Raw genomic sequence first — 21137 nt, 5'->3', positions numbered from 1 at the left:
GAGTTGTGAACAAAAAAATCAAAGAGATTTAGCCATTTTATCATATTATTATTTACTGTTTCTGAATTTGCTTATTGTTCATACTAATCCAACAACAAACCCCCATTGGTGTGAGTATAAGGTGTTTGAATCTTTACTTGAAAGATAATCTTTGGGAAATGACCTAGGAGTCACTTCCTAGTACTATAGTTCTTAACTCACAAACTGAATAGTATGTGCTACTAGACATAGAAATGTGTTTGAAGGTTCATAAAACAGAATTTATCATTGTAGTTACTAGATATAGATCTAGCTATGATAAAGTACTAGCATAGACCAAGACCTTGGCGGCTAGTATAAATGAGGTGTTGCATTTTTACTTAACTTACATGCTTGCATCACTAGATATAGGGGCATGATTTTGTTGATTTTGTGGATTTTGCTTATTCTTATGTATCAAAGTCATTAGACATAGGTCTTTCTTGCATAAGTTGCTAAATTGACAAAGACATTAGCTTTTAGTATTTTTGAAGTCATTGTATCGAATAATCATTATAGAATGAATTTACCTTAAGAATTAGATGTGTACAGATTGTAAGTATGAAGTTCAATCTCAACTCTCTTTATCATTACAATTTTGATTTACTTGTGTCATCAAACAAACAAACCTGTTGAATCATAGCTTAAAATGATAATTTTTAGTTGAAAGGATAGTATCTAGCAAATACATATGGATATGACAACCCCTTACTTAATACTTGTTAATAACATTGAGTAGTATTTATACATCTATTTGTCAGTTAGCAATAACCCATATGTAGGGATGGCAAAATACTCGTACCCGTGAGTACCCGCAGGTAAAACTCATATGAGCACGAGTATGGGTCACAAATGGGTACCTGCGGGTTTTACAAACGAGTTTTTAAAAATACTTGTAGTACATACGGGCGGATATGCGTATTATGGTATTCGTGTTTGCGGGTACCCGTTATTTATATGATTACTATATTATCTTTAATTAAAATAAAAAGTATATTATCCTAACATTTATTATACTATGTACATCATTTCATTTTACTTTATTTACATTTTTTTACCTTGTTTAAATCATTTATTGAATTTGGTGGTGAAACATCCTACAAACATTATTACATGTGTAAAAACACATATGTCTTGAAAAAGTATATATATTTTTTGTCAAGGAAATGGGAACAACATATCACACAAATAGAAAACACAGATAGATTTAGCATTTTTGCCAAATATTCAATCAAAAAAATATAAAAATAATTAAGTTTCATCTCATTTGAAATATAATACAAGTAGGAAGTTAAAATTCAATTATAATATAGCAAACTTGCAAGTAGCGGTTGTCATCCCTCACATATGACTACTCTTTTTCCTCTCTTATTATGACTTAGGTTCATGACACTGCATATAAAATTTTCCTGGAACTTAATTTACTTTTGAAAAAAAAGAAGAAATGGAGAACCTGTGTGGCTTCAACTATTCAGAGCAATCATCAATGGCTCCACCATCATTACCACAGACCAGTCACAACTTGATTTCATCGGATCTTCAATTAGTCCAGTCTTGTTCTTCTGCATCAGATGAAGTACTGTGGTCTAAGGCTGTGGGTGAGGAAGATGTTTCTCTTCGCGCTAAAGTTGCTTCTCACCCACTTTTTCCTCGGCTTCTACATGCTTATATCGATTGCCTGAAGGTATATAACTATATATTACTTATATATTTAACTTCAAATTTAATCATAGCTTTTTCTGCTTTCTTTCTTCTCTAGCTAACTTACTTAGTTCTTACACTCCTTTTTTACTTGTCTGCTTCACTGTAAAACGTATTTTCTTTATTTTTCATAAAGGAAAGTTAACTTAAGTCATAATGAATAAGAACTTGGGAACATTCATGTCTCAAATAAAAATAATCATGAATGGAATCCGAAAACCAATGACCCCAGGAAACACATGTACTTGTTTTCCATCGTTGTTTGACAGGTTCTTTTTTTTTTCCTCGTTTTCAACAAAAACTTATTTTTAGCCTTTGAAAACTCTCTTGTACGAGCTTCAAAAATCTAAAAGTTCTCTACTTTTATGTCTTTGAAAATATCTCTAGCTAGGAAGTTCGTTTTTGCTTTGAAAAATTTCAGTTCATGGAGCATGAACTCCACCACGAAGGAACATATTTATACAATTTGAGTTTTGAGCAATTAAACTTTCTTGTTAGGTTTCATTTATGGTGACTGTAAAAAATTGTGGGTCAAATACAGCTATAATTGTAGTCGTGAAGTGGAGAGACTCCCAAAATCGTAATATTATCATTCCTTTGCATTCATGGAGTGCAATTCAAAGCACTATTTCCACTGTTAATCTGTTTTCTTCAACAGATTAATGAGTTAAGTTTACTTTATTAACTTTTTATGTTTATCAGCAATAAAATTCAGCAGTTTTCTTACTTAATTAGCAAAGTTAATTTTGTTTAATTTTCAGTTGGGATCGCCGCCGCCAGAGATGGCGCAACTATTAGATGAAATAAGAGGAGAGAACAATGGTTTGTGTCAGATATCAAGCTTCTATGGTGTTGATCCTGAGCTTGACAACTTCATGGTCTCTATTTCCTTGGATAACTCAAAATTCAATATCTTTTTCCAAACCCTAAGTTTTGATTCTTTCACATGATTAATTAATTTGATCACGCAGATCATATTGCACTAATTTCTAAGTCTATTTTTTTGTTGTTGCATTGATTATAGGAAACGTATTGCAATTTATTGGTGAAGTATAAATCAGATATTTCAAGGCCTTTTGACGAAGCCACTACGTTCCTCAACGACATGGAAACACAGCTTAACTCCATTCGCAACGGCCTTCCTAACATTTCTGTACTGACTGGTTAGTCTCTCTCTTCTTATTGTTTTTGGTTTTTAATAAAAGAAGAAAGCTTAGATGTTATCAGCTTGTGGTGATTGCGTTAGCAGTTTCACATTTCTTCTAAAAAGTAAGTTGAATGTGATACCCAATATAATTCTCTAACTCACTAGATTAATGATTTGAATTTAAATTTTAATTTAATCCTAACAAGTCTTTCATATTTAGATTTTTTTTAATTAATAAATATTAGTATATTAATATTTCTTGTGGATGAGAATTGAACCAATCTTTTTCACTGAAATTCTTCATCTTAATCATCATAGCACCTTATAATTCTTTTTTTCTTTTTAATTTGCTATGAATAAGAATCGAACATACAACATTCTTCACTTCATTCATTAAACTATTCACCTTAACTAGCATATGATGTTAGATCATAGAGAGACTTCCGAGTAGAAAATGTTATCATTGATCTAATATTGATTGAGTGGAAATTACCTTGAGAGACTTACCAACAAGATATTGGACTAGTAGTATAAGACTCTGTTAGATTTTCAGGATGACCAAAATATCAATGGTTCAATTCCTGTGAACGACACTTGTTAAGAGGAATATCCATATATCATGAAAGAGAATTAGCTTATTACCCAAAAAGGTGAAAAGATACCTTTGATAGTACAAAAAAACATGATTCTAATAGACTCTTAGATCTCTTAACTAATAGATTATTCTTTTCTATTGATATTTGCTTAATTCCTACCATGGTGATATCTTTCAATAAGGGGATAAGCTTATCATAATTCATGAATGAAAATTAACATAGGTAAAGAATAAAATAATATGATTGAGTTTTGAATCACCTAGTGTTGAAAAACTGACCTATAACTGAAGTGAGTTCCATAGATTTTAACCAATAAAATAATACTAAAAATATTCATAAAATAATACGAATTTAAGGTTAGCAAGCTAGCAAAAAAGGTCAAAATCACGTTAGAAGTACTGGCTCACATGGTGGCATTGTGGTCAAGTGGTTTATTTTTGCTTGGTGTCAGTCTTAATGATAAGATCTAGCTCTTCGAGGAATCTAATATATGTACTAAGAAACTAGTTGACTGGCAAGCATATTTTAATTTTTTGAAGAACTAAAGCAAATTATTTAGAAGACCGGATAAAGTCACCTCTAATAACCCCAAAATAATGATAGAAACCACCATAAAAATACCCAAAAGAACATATAGCAGTTGTATTTGGCAATAAAATTTTCAGAATCAAAAGTTATAATTAGGGGTCTAGTAAGTTATCGGGTGGAAGGTTAAAGTAATAAAGAGGTTGATGGTTTGAGTTTCACTCATTATAGATACTAACATACTAACATTTAACTATTAAAAAAAAGTTTAAAACAGTAAATAATGTTATAATGATAACATGTTTTCCATGATAGGGAAATTACACCAAGGTTTAAGTACTATGACTCTTTTCCATCCCTTCAACCAAGGATTAATTGATCTGTCTATTAGTCTAGGAAATGTTCTCCATGCCTTAACAGGAGTTTAGATGTTGAGCTGAATTCTAAAGGAATTAATTCTTTTAACAAAGTTAAATGCATGCAGCAACTGTTGTAAAGGGTAGTGATCTTTAAGATTATTAGGTAGCTAATTTTTTCCTTGAGCAAATTTACGTAGGTATATAAGCAAAATTTATATATGTTAAGTAGTATTGTGCCCATTACCAAAAAATATATCAATTGTTGAATATAATGTAATGGCTGGATTCGTACACAAATTTATCATCTCAGTAAAAGACATGAATCAATGCCATGAACGCATCTTGATCAGATCCAACAGCTCAGTAACTTCCATTACCTCCCTATTAAAAATAAGTGCATTACATTTTAGCCAAATAATACTCTGTCACCGCTAGCCACACCATTCACTCATATTTCTTAACCTTTCTACCATTAAGAATGTGCATAAAAGCAATGCAAAGAGTGTTTCGCTTAGGCGAGTTTGCGAGTTAAGTTTTGGAGAGGAAAGAAGAATGTGAGAAGTTTTCAAAGTCCTTTCACAAGTGTATTTCATGTCCCTCAAATTTTCTCTTTATCTCTGAAACCTAACTCGTAAGTGGACTCTTAGATGTGCCTCTGAGCATCAACATACCCAACCAAATAAATACATTATCCTACACATATGCAGATAAAGTAGAAGATAAAAAAATATGAGCTGCAGTCACATAATCAAACGAGCAAAAAGCATTAATAGCTAGGTCTTTCAACTAGTTTGTTGCTTTTGGTTTTCAGTAAGTTGAAGGATGAGATAATGATGAATAACCATCTACATGTGTTTAAATATTACAGTAGCTAGAGAACTTTACCTCTTACACAACTTGCTTGTTTATATTTTATTTATTAATTAGCATGAAACATCATTCTTTCAATTATTATTAGCTACCTATCGGTAAATATTAAATATACTTATATTATTAAATCAGGTAGATACAAAAAATTGATATGCGAAATTCATAATCAGCATGATGTTATATATATTAACTTTATGCTAAAAAGACTTTTGTTATGTGCACACTCAAAGTTCACACTAAACATTGACATTTTCTTCTTAGAGAAACGAATGTGGAATGAAAATTTTAGGCACGTGTTTCCCTCTTTCGTTCTTTTCTCTATAAGAAAACACACAAATCATGGTTGATAAGTTAGTTGATTGAAATGTACATCAAATAAAGTAGTAATGTGAAACACACAATATGAGAAGCTTCACTAGAATCTGCTCTGTCTAGTCCTTGTTATAATAAAATTCGAAGTAAATTATACATATCAATTATAGTAGTTATTGTTCTTGAATTTGTATTATAATATCAAAATCTTACTCTCGTTTAATGTTGTCATTAAATGATAATCTTAATAATAACACTGAAAGTTGAAATTATAATATCTTTCAACATGAGCAAATAAGAAAAACTAAATGCTATATGAAAAAAAAATGTGTTTACAATAAAAATTACTAGATGATGTCTTATAAAAATTAAGAAATAGATCAACTCAGAAGGTTGATATATTTTTAGTAAAATAATAGCTTATTGGGAAAGAAAAGAGGTGTAAAAGAGCAATTTTATATTAAAAAATCGTAGATAGATTCAATTTTTCAATACATAATTAGTGTATTTGAGGGCCTAAAGCCCTAAACCATTATTTCATAGACAAAAGAAAGAATATGTTAATTCAAGCACGTGGGTGCTACGCGCCTCTACCCAACACAAAATTTTGTCTCATGTAATTGATTTATTTTAAGGTAGTACTAGCATAAGTATCAAATCAAATAATTAATAACCCCTTGTACATGAGAGAATTATTCCCCCACCAAATCTGTTGTGCTGGATTATTTTAAGAATCTTCTATGTGAAGCTAATAATTGCATGATATTCGATCTGTTTCTTAGTGTTCTAATTTGCAAAATAATAAAAATTTGTGAAAACTTATTTTGATCTATCACAATTTTAGTTTGTATCACTTTTGTACTTAAAAATCTAAAATTGTTCACAGAGATTTTAAATGTTATTAGCATTTTATGACTAATTTTATGGTTACTTTAGTCATTATCAAAATTTATTTTAATTCTAATTCATAACATATAATAGGATTTAATATATATATATATATATATATATATATATACTGACAATGTAAGTGTTTTTACACTATCAGTCATCATTCACCATTGATTTGTTAATCATTATTGATTTGTTAACTACTATTGACTCTCAAACAAAAGTAATACAAATAATACTGACAATGTAAAAACAATTTACACTATCAATGCATAGATTTTAAACTTTATGTAAAAAATTAATTTGAATATTTATTTTTAAGGATGAAATTCATACACACAAAACTTACTTATTTATTTAAAATTGTAATGGAATAAGGAAAATGGCACAATGGGACGTGTAATATTATGAGGTGACTATATTATAATTATGTTTTATTGATGCACATTATAATGTATGTATGGTTTATTTGATAATTTTTCAATTCATGGACATTATAATTTAATGTCATTGAGCCTCTCGCAAATATGCCAAATCAACAAAGAAATATGCTTAAATGAACACATTCGCTTTGCAAAATTAATTAGTTGATATTGAGATTAAGGTGAGGGGATTGAAATGTCTATTATCTTTTGTTCTTATTAATTAGCATTTTAATTAGTTACTTTTTTACCAAAAAAACAATGAGCTTCTATTTTTTAAAGAAATATGGGATAGTGAGTAAATCAAGTAATAATAAATCAACAAAAACCAACATAATTGGGTCAATATTTTTTGGCTTAAATAAAAAATAATTCTAAGCCAAATTGTATTAGTGAGAGTACGAAGATACTCTAAAAGCAATAACAAGTTATAGTTGTGGTTTAGTTAGGTATACAATTGTGATACAGTTGTGAATAGCTCTAAAAGATTGTGATATTATGACTACAATTTGCTATTAACAGTAATTCAAAATACAAATGTATATAATGAGGACATTTATATGAAAATGTATAGAAAAACTAAATGACAATAATACTTACATTCTTTAATTTATGTTGGGTTTATATTTTTACCCTTACAAATACATTAAAAATAGAATTGTCTTTTCTAGTAATAGATAGTAGTTTCACTCGATTTTTTTTCCAGCCAGATAGTGTGCCGTTCCCATTTTATTATAGCCAAATGAGGCAATTTGTACCTCAGATTCTGTAATGAGGAGTTCTTTAAAGTTTATTAATTATAATGATGCCTACGAGACATTGGATATAATAAAGTGCATGAGTCATGGTTTAATAAAATTTTGGCCTTTCGAGCATGGAGAAAAAGTGTAGTGTGTTTAAAGTACTCAGCTTGAGACACTTTCCACTCAACTTCAAATTCAGAATTATAATTATGTTTATATAATAAACAGTAATCTTGACACTAGATGTGGCTTGTCTATGATCTTTATCATCGACAACACAATTAAGATTCTGTTCCAAGTAGTGTGGTTGCACGTGTTGTGTGCTGATCATCTTTTCAGTATAATGCCTCTAACTTTTTCATTAATCTAATAAAATTTGCATACAAATCCTCCTGCCAACACATGAAGATAATATGTGTTATATATTAATTAGTACTTTGCAGCAGCCAAATTTATATGTTAGTTTTGTATAATTTAATTACCGCTTTTGCTTTTGAGGCTATCCACATACATGATTTGATTTAGTTGTAATCTTAGGCTTTTTGTGCTTGACACCATTGGGATTCGTTGCATAATTTTATTTTATTGAGTTCCAATTCTGGATAAAGCTGCATGCTTTCTTTATTTTGAGTATTGCTGGCTATTAAGATTATGTATAGATTTGGTCGAAAATAAGAGTTGTGAACGTTAAAAGAATTAGTTTCTCTAGATCATCCAGGTATGAAGTACATAGTTTGCGGTTTAATTATATATACAAATAGACTTCATGTGCCTAGACTTTTGGTCAACTTAATATTTATTGATGGCATGACTGCATGTGATTGCTAGAGAGATAGTAGAGATGTCATCCTCTATTTATATCCGGATGAACTTACTTTGGAAAGAAAGAATGTCCAATGACATAGGTTGTGATGTCATACTCCTATCCTATCGATAAGTTGGTTTGACAAATCCTTGTTGAGCTAAGTGGGCTGATTCTGAACTTGTTATTTGTCTTGGGCCATACAATTCTCAATCCTCTTATGTTGTCTAACTCGTTGGTTTATTGGGCCGCTCATGGCAGGTCCAATATGCGTATAGACTTGTACAATGTAATGATTTCCTCCAATTTGGTGGCATGGTTGTAATCGGACGTGTCATCACACTTATGATTTTTTATGGTCTTCATATTTTTGTTTCGACTGGCTTATTAGCTTATTGGATCTCCTGTGGTCGTTCCAATATGTGTTGGACTTTTAGTTGATTGTGATCACATATTTTGAAAAAAAAATCCATCTATTGTATTTAACTTCCAGTGATATCTTACTGTTTCCAAACAGTTCATGTGGCAAAGCACCACACACGTGATTGGCATAAATTGTGTAGTAACAAATTGACAAATGATTGTTTGGAGTTTAATCCTCACACTTTGTTTCTTGCGCATGCCGATGTGTGTAGATATGTCTGGACATGTGGATCATGACAGTTGTGTTGCACCATTTTTCAAGGAAGTGTGGTAGTGGACAATTTTGACTGTTACAAGATTGTTTTGGGAATTTATGGGTCGTTTTGGACCTCATTTTTTTCCCTTAGGTTCCGTTTATATAGGTGTGTTTCATGTAGTTTTAGTTTCCTTCCTCCTTCTCCTTTGTTTCATTCTCTTACATCTAGTTTATGTTTTTTGTTCTTGCTTCTTATTGCAAAGCTTTGTCACTTTTTGTTCAGCCTTCTTCCTTAATGTTCTTTACTTATTCTCCCTCACTTTACTTTTTGTTTTTTAGTTAGAGATGGTGTGAATTAAGTTTATGGAAGAGGATTGTAGTAGCAACAACTCTATTGAGTTCCTTGTTGGTTCTCCTCCTTATTTTTTTTATCTACAAAGAAGATTTATTAATATAGAGATAAAGAATAATTAGGAGAACAAGTGGTACTCCTATTCACTAAATCTCTATAATTAACAATGAAAAAGACAATATAAAGGATTCCGCATCCATTCTACAAGAGAATAAGAGAAGAAAGGAAATCGAGCATTAAGAAGACTCCAAGCATGAAGTAAAAGAAACTCCATCATCTCATCTAGGTCAAAGCATACGTTCTAAAAAATAATTTTGTTCCTAATATGTCAAAGAGTCCAAAATGTGACAAACCAAAGGGTCATCTACAAATGTTTTTTCTTGTTGTCCATCCAAAACAATAATTCATGAACAGAGAAATGGATCTTTACTTCATTATTAATAATGGAAGTAAGATCAAAGTAAGAATAGAGCTTTTACCAAAATAAATAGGATATTGGGCAAGAGAAGAACATGTGACTACTTAATTCCTCCAGCTCACCACAAAGGACACAATGAATGGAGTCTTATGCTCCTAAACCCCCTCTATGAGCTAAGTTAAATTTTGTTGTTATTCCATCCAAAGCAATTTTTCACACTAAGCACTTCATCTTTGTCGATACATTAGTCTCCCAAAGCTTCTTACAAAAAAGAAGTTCGACTTTTCCTTCTTCTTTTTGCAGAAGTTGATATGCACTTTTTACTGAGTACTTTCCACCTTTGTCATGTATCCAAGTCCAGATATCGTCAAGTGTTGTTTAGGCTTAGTATTAAGGATGAATTTTAAGAGATCATTATAATTCTCTTCCTCCCAAGCGAAGAACGACCTTCTTCACTAAATTTTCCAAGACCAAACCTCATTGCTCTATGTACCCAAAGAATTAACAATTGCATTTTTTATCTAAAGCCACCTGAAAGAGTCTTGCAAAGCAATTTTTGAAGGGATCTCTTCCCACTCAAGTATCAATCTAGAATTTAATATATGACCCATTTCCTAAAGACTTACTGATACCCTTATTAACCCATCTACCGTTGATCCCATCCCTTGTTTAGCTAAGAATTCCTAGTTCTCTCCATCGAGCATAACCTCTCATGAAGCATTCAGAGACATTTTCCCCTCCCATTCCTAAAAAACCCCTCCCCATATCTAGATTTTAAGACTTTCACCCAAAAAGAATCTCTCTCACATAATAATCTCCACATCCATTTACCTAAAAGAGCAAAATTAAACAGAAACAATTTTTTTACCCTAGTCCCCATTCCACTTTTGGCCTACAAACCTTCTCTCACCTTAACCATTGAATACATTTTCATCTGCCCCCTCCCTTAAAGGAAGCATCTTTGAATTTTGTCAATCTCATCAATAACAGAAATGCGGGCTTTAAAAAAAGAGAAATAATAAATAGGTAAAGAGAAAAGTACTAGTTTAAGGAGAGTTATCTGACCATCAAAGGATAAGAGCTTATGCTTCTAGAGATAGTTTCTTTTTGGAAGCGTCAATGATAGGAGACTAAGTGGAGAGCCTTTAAGGATTAGCACCAACAATAATCCCCAGAAAAATAAAAGGGACAGAGCCAACCACACAATTTATGATTTCAACCGCCTTCATAACAAAGTCATGATTTAATTTAAGACACATGATGCTACTTTTGTGGAAGTTAATTTTCAGCCTAAATGTCGATTCAAAACATTTCAGTATACTCTTCAGGACCAAAATATTATGCTCGAAATACTCACCTATTAGAGGAGTGTCATCCACATATTACAGATGAGGAATAACCACATCATCTTTACCAACCTTATATCTAGTGAATATGTTCTTTGACACTACCTCTCTCATTATTCCGCCAAGACCTTCAGCAACAATTAGAAAGAGAAAAGGTACAATTGGGTCCCCTTGCCTCAACCCTCTAGCCAAAGAGAATTATTTAGTAGGACTCCCATTAACCAAAATGAAAACTGATTTTGAATGAAGTAATTTTTTTTATCCATACTCTCCACTTATGATAGAAACCCATTTTTTCCATCATGCAAAGAAGGAAATCTTAGTGCACCGAATCGTAGGCTTTTTCAAAATCGACTTTGAGAATGAAACAATCTCATTTTTTCCTCTTTCTAGCTTGATCAATAACCTCATTAGTTACCGCTACCCCATCCATGATGCACGTGCCTTTGATAAAAGTAGATTGACATTGTGAAATAACCAAATGCATCACCTTTTTAAGTCTAGCAGCAAGAAGCTTGGATGTGATCTTCTGAATGCATGCAATGAGAGAGATGGATTTGTATTCATTGAGACTCTTCAGACAATTATTTTTGGGATTAGAACAATAAATGAAGCATTACACCCTCTAGGTAAGTTCCCAAAACTGTAGAAGTCCTCCATCATCTTGATTAAATCATCCTTAAGGCACTCCCAAAACTTCTTTATGAAGGTAAAGTTGAATCCATCAAGCCAGAGGCTTTTATCTCCATCACAACTCCAAATTGCCTCCTTGATCTCTTTTATCTCAAACTTAGTAATGAGGAAAGCATTTTCCCTTTCAGACAGTTGATTGAACTCAATACCATCTCCTTTTAGGAATATGCCAATTTTATTTTATCCTAGAGGAAGGGGTATGTGTTATTATTTCGTGGTGGGTCCTGAATCGGTAGTATTCATCTTCAAGGTGTGATTATCAAGTTCATCACCTCCACTCTTAAGGCGGTGCACAAGGCGAGTGATCCATCCACAAATATGGTCCATTCTGTTAATGGTTTAGTTAGTTATCACCAAGAAAGTGTATGTCACCATATCCAACTTTGGCTTCCTCGATTCTAGGTCTTGTCGGGCTTTATGGGAGAAGTGCGACAATTTGTTGCCCCCTTTTATTTCTAGGATAAAAACAGGGGTGATAAGCTCGTCTTCCAATGTTCGATACATATATAGTTTGACATCTTACTGTTTGGTCAAGATAGAATGTGAGCTTGGATGTCCTTTAAATGATTTAAAATCATTCTCACTATTTTTCATCATTTCAAATGCATTCCCTATCTTGAACAGTTGGAAAAATGGTAGGAAATGATGCACCATGGATGGAAAGAATTAAGAGGGTGTTGCTAGAATGCTGAGGAGTTTTTGTGGCTCCTTTATTGTTTTTTAGATGCACATTGTAGCATAGCTTGACATTTTGCTAGGTTGACCTCAATCCCACAGATCATTTACATCCGGGGATTTGCATGCTTCTACTCCAAACGTTCTTTTTAGGTTTAGTCTGATGATATACTTCCCTAGTTAGTCAAATATTTCTTGTAAAGTTTGGATATGATTTTCGTGAGACATGTTTTTGGTGATCATGACGTCCATGTAGACTTCCAATACTCGTTGGATATGCTTGTTGAAGACCTTGATATTTAGTTGCACCTGGATTTTTTTGTCCAGAAGGAATGAATGTGTAGGTGCATGCTTACTTAGGTTTATGTATTCCACGTCAATTTCTTAACCAACACCACAATGGATAGCCATGTGTTGTATGTTATTTATCTTATGTGCACTATAGACAAAAGTTTTTTGACCTCCTTCCTCTCAGCACCCATCTTTATTTTCTTTTGGAAAATATTTTTGCCCTATAGTGTAGCCTTGAGGTGATGGCAGAAGAAAGTTGGTTCTATTCATGGCATGTCAGCAGCTACCTAAGCAAAAAAGTGTTAGTTTAATTGGAATACATGATTAGTTTATTATTTTGTCTCTAGTGGATAAAGTTACAATATAGTCCACTTGCTCTGCCCTTGGTCATAATTTTACAAGTAATATTTCACCTTCATCTTGTGGATGAGTATCTTATTCATCATTCGGTGCATCTAGATCTATCATATGGACCCCTTCAATATATTTTTTGTTAGATATATTGTGAAAGACTCCTTATGATGTTTAGACTATTACTGTAACAATTCCTAGTGGTTTGTTGATATGCCCAAACTATGTAAACCCTCACGTCTTGATATCGGAGTTGCATCTCTAATTGAACCTTGGAGATAATCGCCTATATGACTTTAAGGGTTAGACGATCGATGATGTGTTGTATGTTGACTTGTAATCAATATCCAAGAATATGGTTTTGATGGCCTTGTATAGGGAACACTCTCCCAGATTGAGTCATAGGTCAATGTGGTCTTTCCAATTTATTTCATCCCTTGTGAAACAAATGACTTTCTTATGGAATGAGGTCTTTATCATTTAGCACAAATTTATCAAAAAGATCTTCAAACATGATATACGTCGAACTCTCATGTTCAACGAAAAGTGTTTTCGCGGTACTGTTATGGATTTAGTATATCATTACCAAAGGGTTAACATGGAAATGGATGATATCATGATAACTTCTATCACCGAAAGACATGGATGTGGTTGGTCTGGATTTTTATGCTTGACACTAGTTATTCCTAATAGTAGCATTCACAACATGCTAGATATAAATTTTACTTGTTCATGTGGAGATTCCATAAGTTGAAAATCCTTTAGAGATAGTATTGATAACGTCTAAGCTTCGGATTCTCAATTACCCTTTTGATTTTGTTGGCACCATCAGAACCTTCTTTCAAGAAAAATCCTCACTCACGATTCTATCTCCTCATCAACACTCCATCATGGCAATTGGCATGGAGATTTCCAAGGAAGGAAATATTTTAAATTGTGGAGGAAATCCCTCTTTTTGGCTGATATTAATAAGGTAGACCCCATGGTACATGATGATGAGTTGGACGAATCAAAATCTACTAGGCTGGAACACGAAATTGAAAATTTCTAGGTGTCCAATGTAGCTGCCACATGGGATCAAAATTCTTCACTCTTGCAGGGGTCTTCTACGACTAGTCATTCAAAGGAAAGAGCTTTCTTTATTTCTCAATTTTTTTTGCCATATGTTGTTCCACAATCGGCGTTAGGCAATAATTGTTCAGAAATATCATATTAGGAGTCCAAGGAGGTGTGCTTGGAGGGCATGGTACAACTAGGAATTTTAAAAGATGCTAAGGAGTTTAGGAAGAAGAAGGGTTGTAGTAGTTCAGATAGTGAAGACCCATTATTAAAGGATTTGGTAGACAAATGTAGGCTAAAAAATGGGTTGAATTTGAGAATTAAAGATTCCAATTTGAAACATAGTTAGAATCAAGCATAAAATTTGACGAAGGGAGATGGGCTAGATTTGAGAATCAATCTCAATTGTGATAATATTTTTTGGAGGTAGTTGACATTTGGAATTTTGGTTCTAATTGGAGTGGTGGCTCCTGGTGGTATTGATAAAACTATAAGCATCTTCAGGATTTGGAACTGGATTTGCGGAAAAAGTTCACAAGAAAGTGTAAGGTTGGTAGAAGGAGTTCGGAAGCAGTATCATGAAAATTCTCTCGGTTAATGTGAGAGGATTGGGGGTGGTGAAGAAGAAGGAGAATCGTAAGTTGGTGAGAGAATAGAAGGTTGATTTTTTGTGCATACAAGAATTGAAGATGGAGGTTGTCACTATTGAGTTGTGTAATAGTCTATATATAGGTTGATTCTGATTTTGATTGGAGTTACGAACCCTCTATGGGTAATTCAAGAGGGATGATCAGTATTTGGAGGAAAGATAAATTTACAGCTATGAGTTCCTTTTGCTCTTCAGGATTTCTGGGAGTGTCTAGTTTATGGGTAAACAAAACGGATCTTTATCATATTGTTACGATTTATGCTCCTTGCAATGTAAACTCTAAATTACTACTTTGGCAGAAATTGACTCTATGGAAGAATTCTTTGCAGGATAATTTTTTGTGTTTGGCTAGTGATTTTAATGTTGTTACTTGTTCTGAGGAAAGGAAAGGCTCGACTAGTCATGGTAGGACTAAGGAAATCTTTGATTTTCGTTCCTTTAATGCAAATATTGGAGTGATTGATCTACCGCTTGCTGGAAGAAGGTACACTTTATATATGACTGGTAGTAATGGGATGAGCAGGCTTGAGAGATTTCCTTTGGGATTTGTTGCATGGTGATCTTCTCGGCATCTTCAGAGATTTCCATGAAAATGGGAAAATTGTGGTAAGAGACAATTTTCTCTTTGATAGGTTTTATTTCTAAGATTCTCTTTGATAGGTAGACCCCTTGTCTTTGAATGAGTATAGGTTGATCTCTTTGATAGGTTTTATTTATAAGATTCTCTCCAAAGTTCTTGAAAATCGACTTAAGAAGGTGGTTGCTAGTGTGATTTCTGAAAATCAGACTACTTTTATCAAAGGGAGACAAATTCTTGATAGTGTGTTGATTCTTAATGAGATTATTGATTATGTCCGGAGGAACAAAAAGGAGTGTACAATCTCTAAAATTGACTTTACTAAGGCATATGATTCTACATTTTGGAGTTTTCTTGATCATATGATGGAGAAATTGGGTTTTTGTAGCAAGTGGAGTAAGTGGATGATAGAGTGTGTGTCTTATGTTTCATTTTTTGTCCTAGTTAATGGCAGTCCAACGAGGAAGGTGAATATGTTGTGTGGCATTAGACAATGTGATTCTCTTCCTCCTTTCCTTTTCTTGTTAGTACTTGAGGGTCTTATTAGTTTGATGAAGTCGACAGTGTCGAACCATAAGTTCAAGGAGTATGCAGTTGGTAGGGATCAGGTTGAGGTGGATTTGCTTCAATATGTAGATGATCTGATATCATTGGGAAACCATCAACACAAAATGTTATTGCTATGAAGTATATTATTCGACTTTTCAAGGCGTTTCTGGTCTGAAGATGAATTTTAGCAAATGTAGTTTGTATGGTATCGACATTCATTCAACTTTCGTGGATGGTATGGCAGGGTATTTAAATTTTAAGAGGGGTTCTCGACCTTTGAAATTTTTGGGGATTCTGGTGGGTGCTAATTACAGGAGAAAGGCAATGTGGAAAAACATGGTCTCCAATATGTCTAAGTGGACGACTTCTTAGGAGAGTCGATACCTTTCCTTTGGAGGTCGAGTGGTGTTGATTAATGCAGTGCTTAATGCATTGTTGGTTTATCTACACTCATTCTACAAAGCACCTCAGTGTGTGATTAAATAGATAATTAAAATTCAGAGAGATTTCCTTTGGGGAAGTGTAGGTGGTAGTAGAAAAATTGTTTGGGTTAGTGGGACTCGATTTGTATGGATCGGGATAGGGGTGGTTTAGGTGTGAAACACCTAGATTCCTTTAATCTTTCTCTTCTAGGTAAGTGGTGGTGGAGGTTACTCGTTGTAAGAGAGGCTCTTTGGTCTAAATTTTTGCATTCCAAATATGGGGACCAAATTGCTTCTCAATGGATAGAGGGGTTATTGGTGGGACTTCAGAGTCACTTTGGTGGAGAGATTTGAAGAGGGTTATGAGTGGGCCGGGTAGAGTTGGAGAGAGTATTCAGAGAGGCTTTCATAGAGAGGTGGGAGATGGGCAACTTACTAATTTCTGGGAGGACCATTGGGTGGGGGAGTGTGCCTTGAAGGATTTATTCCCAAGGCTTTTTAGTATGTGTTCAGATAGGGGGGCTCAGGTCGATAATTTAGGTGAGTGGAAAGATGGAGAGTGGTTGTGGCAACTATCATGGAGAAGAGAGTCTTTCGCGTAGGAAATTCTTGTGATTGATGAGTTGATGGGGATTCTGAATAGGATCCAGCTTAAAGAAGATGGTGCTGACAAATGGATTTGGTCTTATGATGCATCTCTTAGTTATTCGGTCAAGTCTGCTTATAAAGCGCTTGCTTGGAGAATTTTCTTGGATAGACTTCCTAGTAAGTGGAACCTTGCCTAGAGAGATGGCAACTTTGTTGGAAATGATGTAATGTGCATTTGGTTTCATCTTCAGCCGGAGACTGTAGACCATCTCTTCTTCTCTAGTTAGTTCTCTTACCGAGTTTGACAACTTTTATATGGGTGGTTGGGGCTCTCGAGGGTGCTACCCTCCTCAGTTATGTCTCATTGGTTTCAGCACCTTAATTATATTAAGGGATGTCAAGCGGAAGGGATTGGCCTTGTGATTTGGATAGCTGCAATTTGGTCCTTATGGAGGTGTAGAAATGACTTTATATTTAACAACAGGAGGATGTGTGTGGGAGAGTTGTTGGATGTGATAAAGTTCAAATCTTGGCTCTAGATCAATAGTAGAATCAAAGACTCTTTTATGTCTTGGTTTGAATGGGTCTCCAACCTGATTGTTAGCTTAGTTTGTTATGTTTAAACTCTTCATTAGTTCTCTAGGTGTTTGTAGTTTCTTGATTGTTCTTCAGTTGGTGTTGTCTTAGGCTTTGGTGTTGTGGTCTATGTTGTCTTTTGTTGTATCTTTGTTTTTCATTAATAAAATATTCACCTTCCAAAAAAAAAAAGCATTATGGGAGGAGGAGACATTGGTTTCTAACCCATTGATATAACCATGATGGTAAGCTTGATTTTAAGTGATTACCATTGTATGAGAAAGGTATAGGTGGTGACATTGTTCTTTAACCTTCAAGGGGAGCATGGTAGCAAGGACTTTGGGTTGAATCAAGTCGGAGTCAACCTTGTGATGCATGAATTGGACTTAACCGATATGAGAACTGGGCTCTGACGCACAATTCATTATTTATAGATGACAAAAGATAGCTAGAGAAACTAGAGAGATCAAGATTAATTGAGATATTTCATTTGTAGTGGCTTCTTCTATTTGTATGTATTGGGATAAATTTACTTGATATGAAGGAAGGTCCAATAATGTCATGGTCATGTCGTATTAGTCATTCGGTCTAGGAAGTCTATACATGGACCTTTGGCGACTCCTAATTGTCACTAGGGAAGTCTTCTCATGTAAGTTGCATATCAGATCCAAGATCTTGTTAACCAGAGTGGGCCAATACAGATCTTAGGCCATGTCTTGGGCCATACTGTTCTTATTCCTCTTGCGTTGGCTAACCAGTTGGTTTATTGCTGTGCTCGTAGCCGGTCCAATACACATGTGGACATGTGAGATGTAACATTAGCAATGGTTTACTCGTGGGTATACCTACATATTGGCTAATTCTATTCGTTTCGTTTCATTTTTCATTTTACCACTCCATTTATCAAACGTGTTGTGATCAAATGAACTGAATTTGTGGTTTGGCTTTATAATTCATCTTTTTTGTCTTCGTTTGATAAATGAAGTTACAGAAGCATCTGAAAAGGGTCCTAGTATTGTGGAGAATGAAGCCATTGACAACAATAGGATAAATGAAGAACGAGAGCTGAAAGATAACCTTCTACATAGATATAGCGGCTACATTAGTAGTTTGAAGCATGAATTATCCAAAACTAAGAAGAAGCAAAGGCTACCCGAAGAAGCAAAGCAAATCTTGCTTGCATGGTGGAATGTTCACTTTGAATGGCCATACCCAACGGTAAGTAGGCATTTGAAAAAAATACAAATAAATTATTTGGACTTCTTATAATGCTTTTTAGATTTTTTCAAAATAGCTTAATGAACAATGATTTAATTAAGTTGTTTAATCAAATAAATCACTAATATATGAAAAAAGGAAGTAAAATAAGGCTTTTAAATTGTGATTACAATTATATTGAGTTGAGTACAACTATGTAAAAATTGTAGCCATTATAACTTAAATATGGATATAGTGTTTCAAACCATATCCCAAATTTTGTTTCACACTAATAATAATAAAGTAAAAATACAAAAAATAAATACCATTCTAATTTTCTAATTAATATAATTTATTTTCATTAGTATAGGACCAAATTTGAGACAATTTTTAGAAGAACTAATCTCTAATTGCAACCAATGTAGTTGCAAGTGTAGACCTGAATGGAGGCTCCTAAACAATAATTAGGACCACAATTGAATGGTCCACTCGCTCTAACTTTTCCAACTAAATTTTGCAATATTTTTTCATAAACTGCAATTGTTTTTATAATTGCCTAGAATTTTAGTGTGTCTATCTATATATATGTGTGCAACATTCTAAATCAGGGCTTGGTAGAGACTTCTAGTGCTTTTGTAATTATAACTTGATTTTTAAATTTTCACTACGCCCTCAATGACACAGGATGCAGATAAGGTTACCCTAGCTGAATGGACTGGTCTAGACCAGAAGCAGGTAAACAATTGGTTTATAAACCAAAGGAAGCGCCGTTGGAAAAAAACTGAGGAAATGCAAACAGTTCTAAAAGGTCTATATGGACCTTTCTGCATGAGTGACAGTGACTGATATTGGATCCCCTCTCCTACTAAAATGCTTTTGCATACATAAGATCAACGATCCTTGATCACATAATAAGTGAAGAGTTTGGTGTTAATGAACCCGTTGTTGTTTGTTTTTGCTTTGTAAAGTAGGAATATTGGAGTGGAGACTATGATGCAAGGTTTTTTAAGCTTAAAATTTATTTTAATCATGAAAAATATGTTTTATTTTAGTTTCCAATGATTTTTCCTTAGTTTTTAATCTCTCTTGTAGTTGTTTGTTTTGAAGTGTCAATATCACAATTGGTCTAACGACATATGCCCCATTAGTATGAACCACATCATTAATGGGATTTAAATTGAAATTTTACAATATATAAAGACCAAAAAAACATGAAATAAATTATGGGAACTAGAATCATATTTTAATATATTGTTAAAGAGAAAATCATGTTTAAGCATTTTTGATATATTGTTTTAGTAAGTGGCTAATTAGAATTCAACAATGCCTGAGTTAGCACTATAGAAAATAAACATTTAATAATACTTGCTCTAATAGTTGAATCTAACATTTTCTATAATACTTTTTCTAGCAAACATTATTGAAGTTAACAATAGTGTTGTTTGACATAACAATATTTTTAATACAAGGATTACTATATTAAATACCATATGCATACATTTAAAAAAGACATCAAGTAGGGCACACATATATATATATATATAATAATAGAGAGTGACTTAAGTGAGAATAGTTCTCATAAGAATTGTGAGAATAATAATTATGAGTCTTACAATCAATCATAGATGGATAAGATTAAAAATTAGTTATTGGTTACATAATAGTAATGTATATATATCTTTTAATTTTGATTATTCAAATAAGATCCAATGGTTCATATTAATTGTTCTCATTTCTCACAATGACGCATTGTTCTCATATAAATTGTTCCCTATAAAAATAGATATATATCAAAAACTATTTTATTAATTATATATCAGTGCAATAATATCAAATACATTTTCTATTTACAATCCAAAATGACATGCATGTCAATATTTCACCTTTATACATGCATGTCAATATTTCAACTTTATACATGCATGTCAATGCTTTGGCAAGGGCACTAGTGTTGGGTGTGCTTGAAATATGTTATTGTATTGGTCTTATATTGTCTAGTATTAAAATAAAGTAGACTATCTATATTATATAGTGGACTCAAGTCCCTTATTATTATGTGCATCAGATATAAGCATCAAATAGAAATACCTCATGGACACTTGGGCCCATGGGTGCGCTAGAGTTTGTAATATTTATTCTCTAATAATATATTGGTAGCCGCTCAACGCTCCTAGGTATTTAGGCATAATTGGTCGAACCTCGTTACCAAATTCTTTTGTTTCTTCTCTTCTATTTATTATATGCACTGTATTTGATTGCTTATGACCAATGTTGCGCAAAGGACGCTTCCACTACACCAACAAATAGTATCAGAGCCAAGTAATAGATGGCTCTTAACTAGGTGTCAGATAACGACTAAAGAGGGTGAATACGTGATAGCAAGACAAGG

General features: G+C 33.2%; 1 protein-coding gene across 1 annotated transcript; it reads left to right on the top strand.

Annotated features, from left to right (window-relative positions):
- LOC109327718 (homeobox protein knotted-1-like 2) lies at positions 1463–19594 on the top strand. Its single transcript, XM_019560882.1, has 7 exons — positions 1463–1702; positions 2481–2597; positions 2744–2872; positions 7548–7561; positions 13771–13778; positions 18546–18769; positions 19433–19594. The coding sequence occupies exons 1-7, from the start codon at positions 1463–1465 to the stop codon at positions 19592–19594; spliced, it is 894 nt and encodes a 297-aa protein (XP_019416427.1).

Source organism: Lupinus angustifolius, chromosome LG15 (assembly GCF_001865875.1).
Source record: "Lupinus angustifolius cultivar Tanjil chromosome LG15, LupAngTanjil_v1.0, whole genome shotgun sequence".
NCBI lineage: Eukaryota > Viridiplantae > Streptophyta > Magnoliopsida > Fabales > Fabaceae > Lupinus > Lupinus angustifolius.
Note: the sequence above shows the minus strand (reverse complement) of the source record. Positions and strands in the feature narration are given on the sequence as shown.

What these genes read in the sequence shown, in the direction of transcription:
- LOC109327718 (XM_019560882.1), top strand. Translation starts at nt 1,463, where the DNA reads ATGGAGAACCTGTGTGGCTTCAACTATTCAGAGCAATCATCAATGGCT. An exon ending in CTTATATCGATTGCCTGAAG is followed by an intron (nt 1,703 to 2,480) that starts GTATATAACTAT and finishes TTTAATTTTCAG; the next exon opens with TTGGGATCGCCGCCGCCAGA. An exon ending in CTGAGCTTGACAACTTCATG is followed by an intron (nt 2,598 to 2,743) that starts GTCTCTATTTCC and finishes CATTGATTATAG; the next exon opens with GAAACGTATTGCAATTTATT.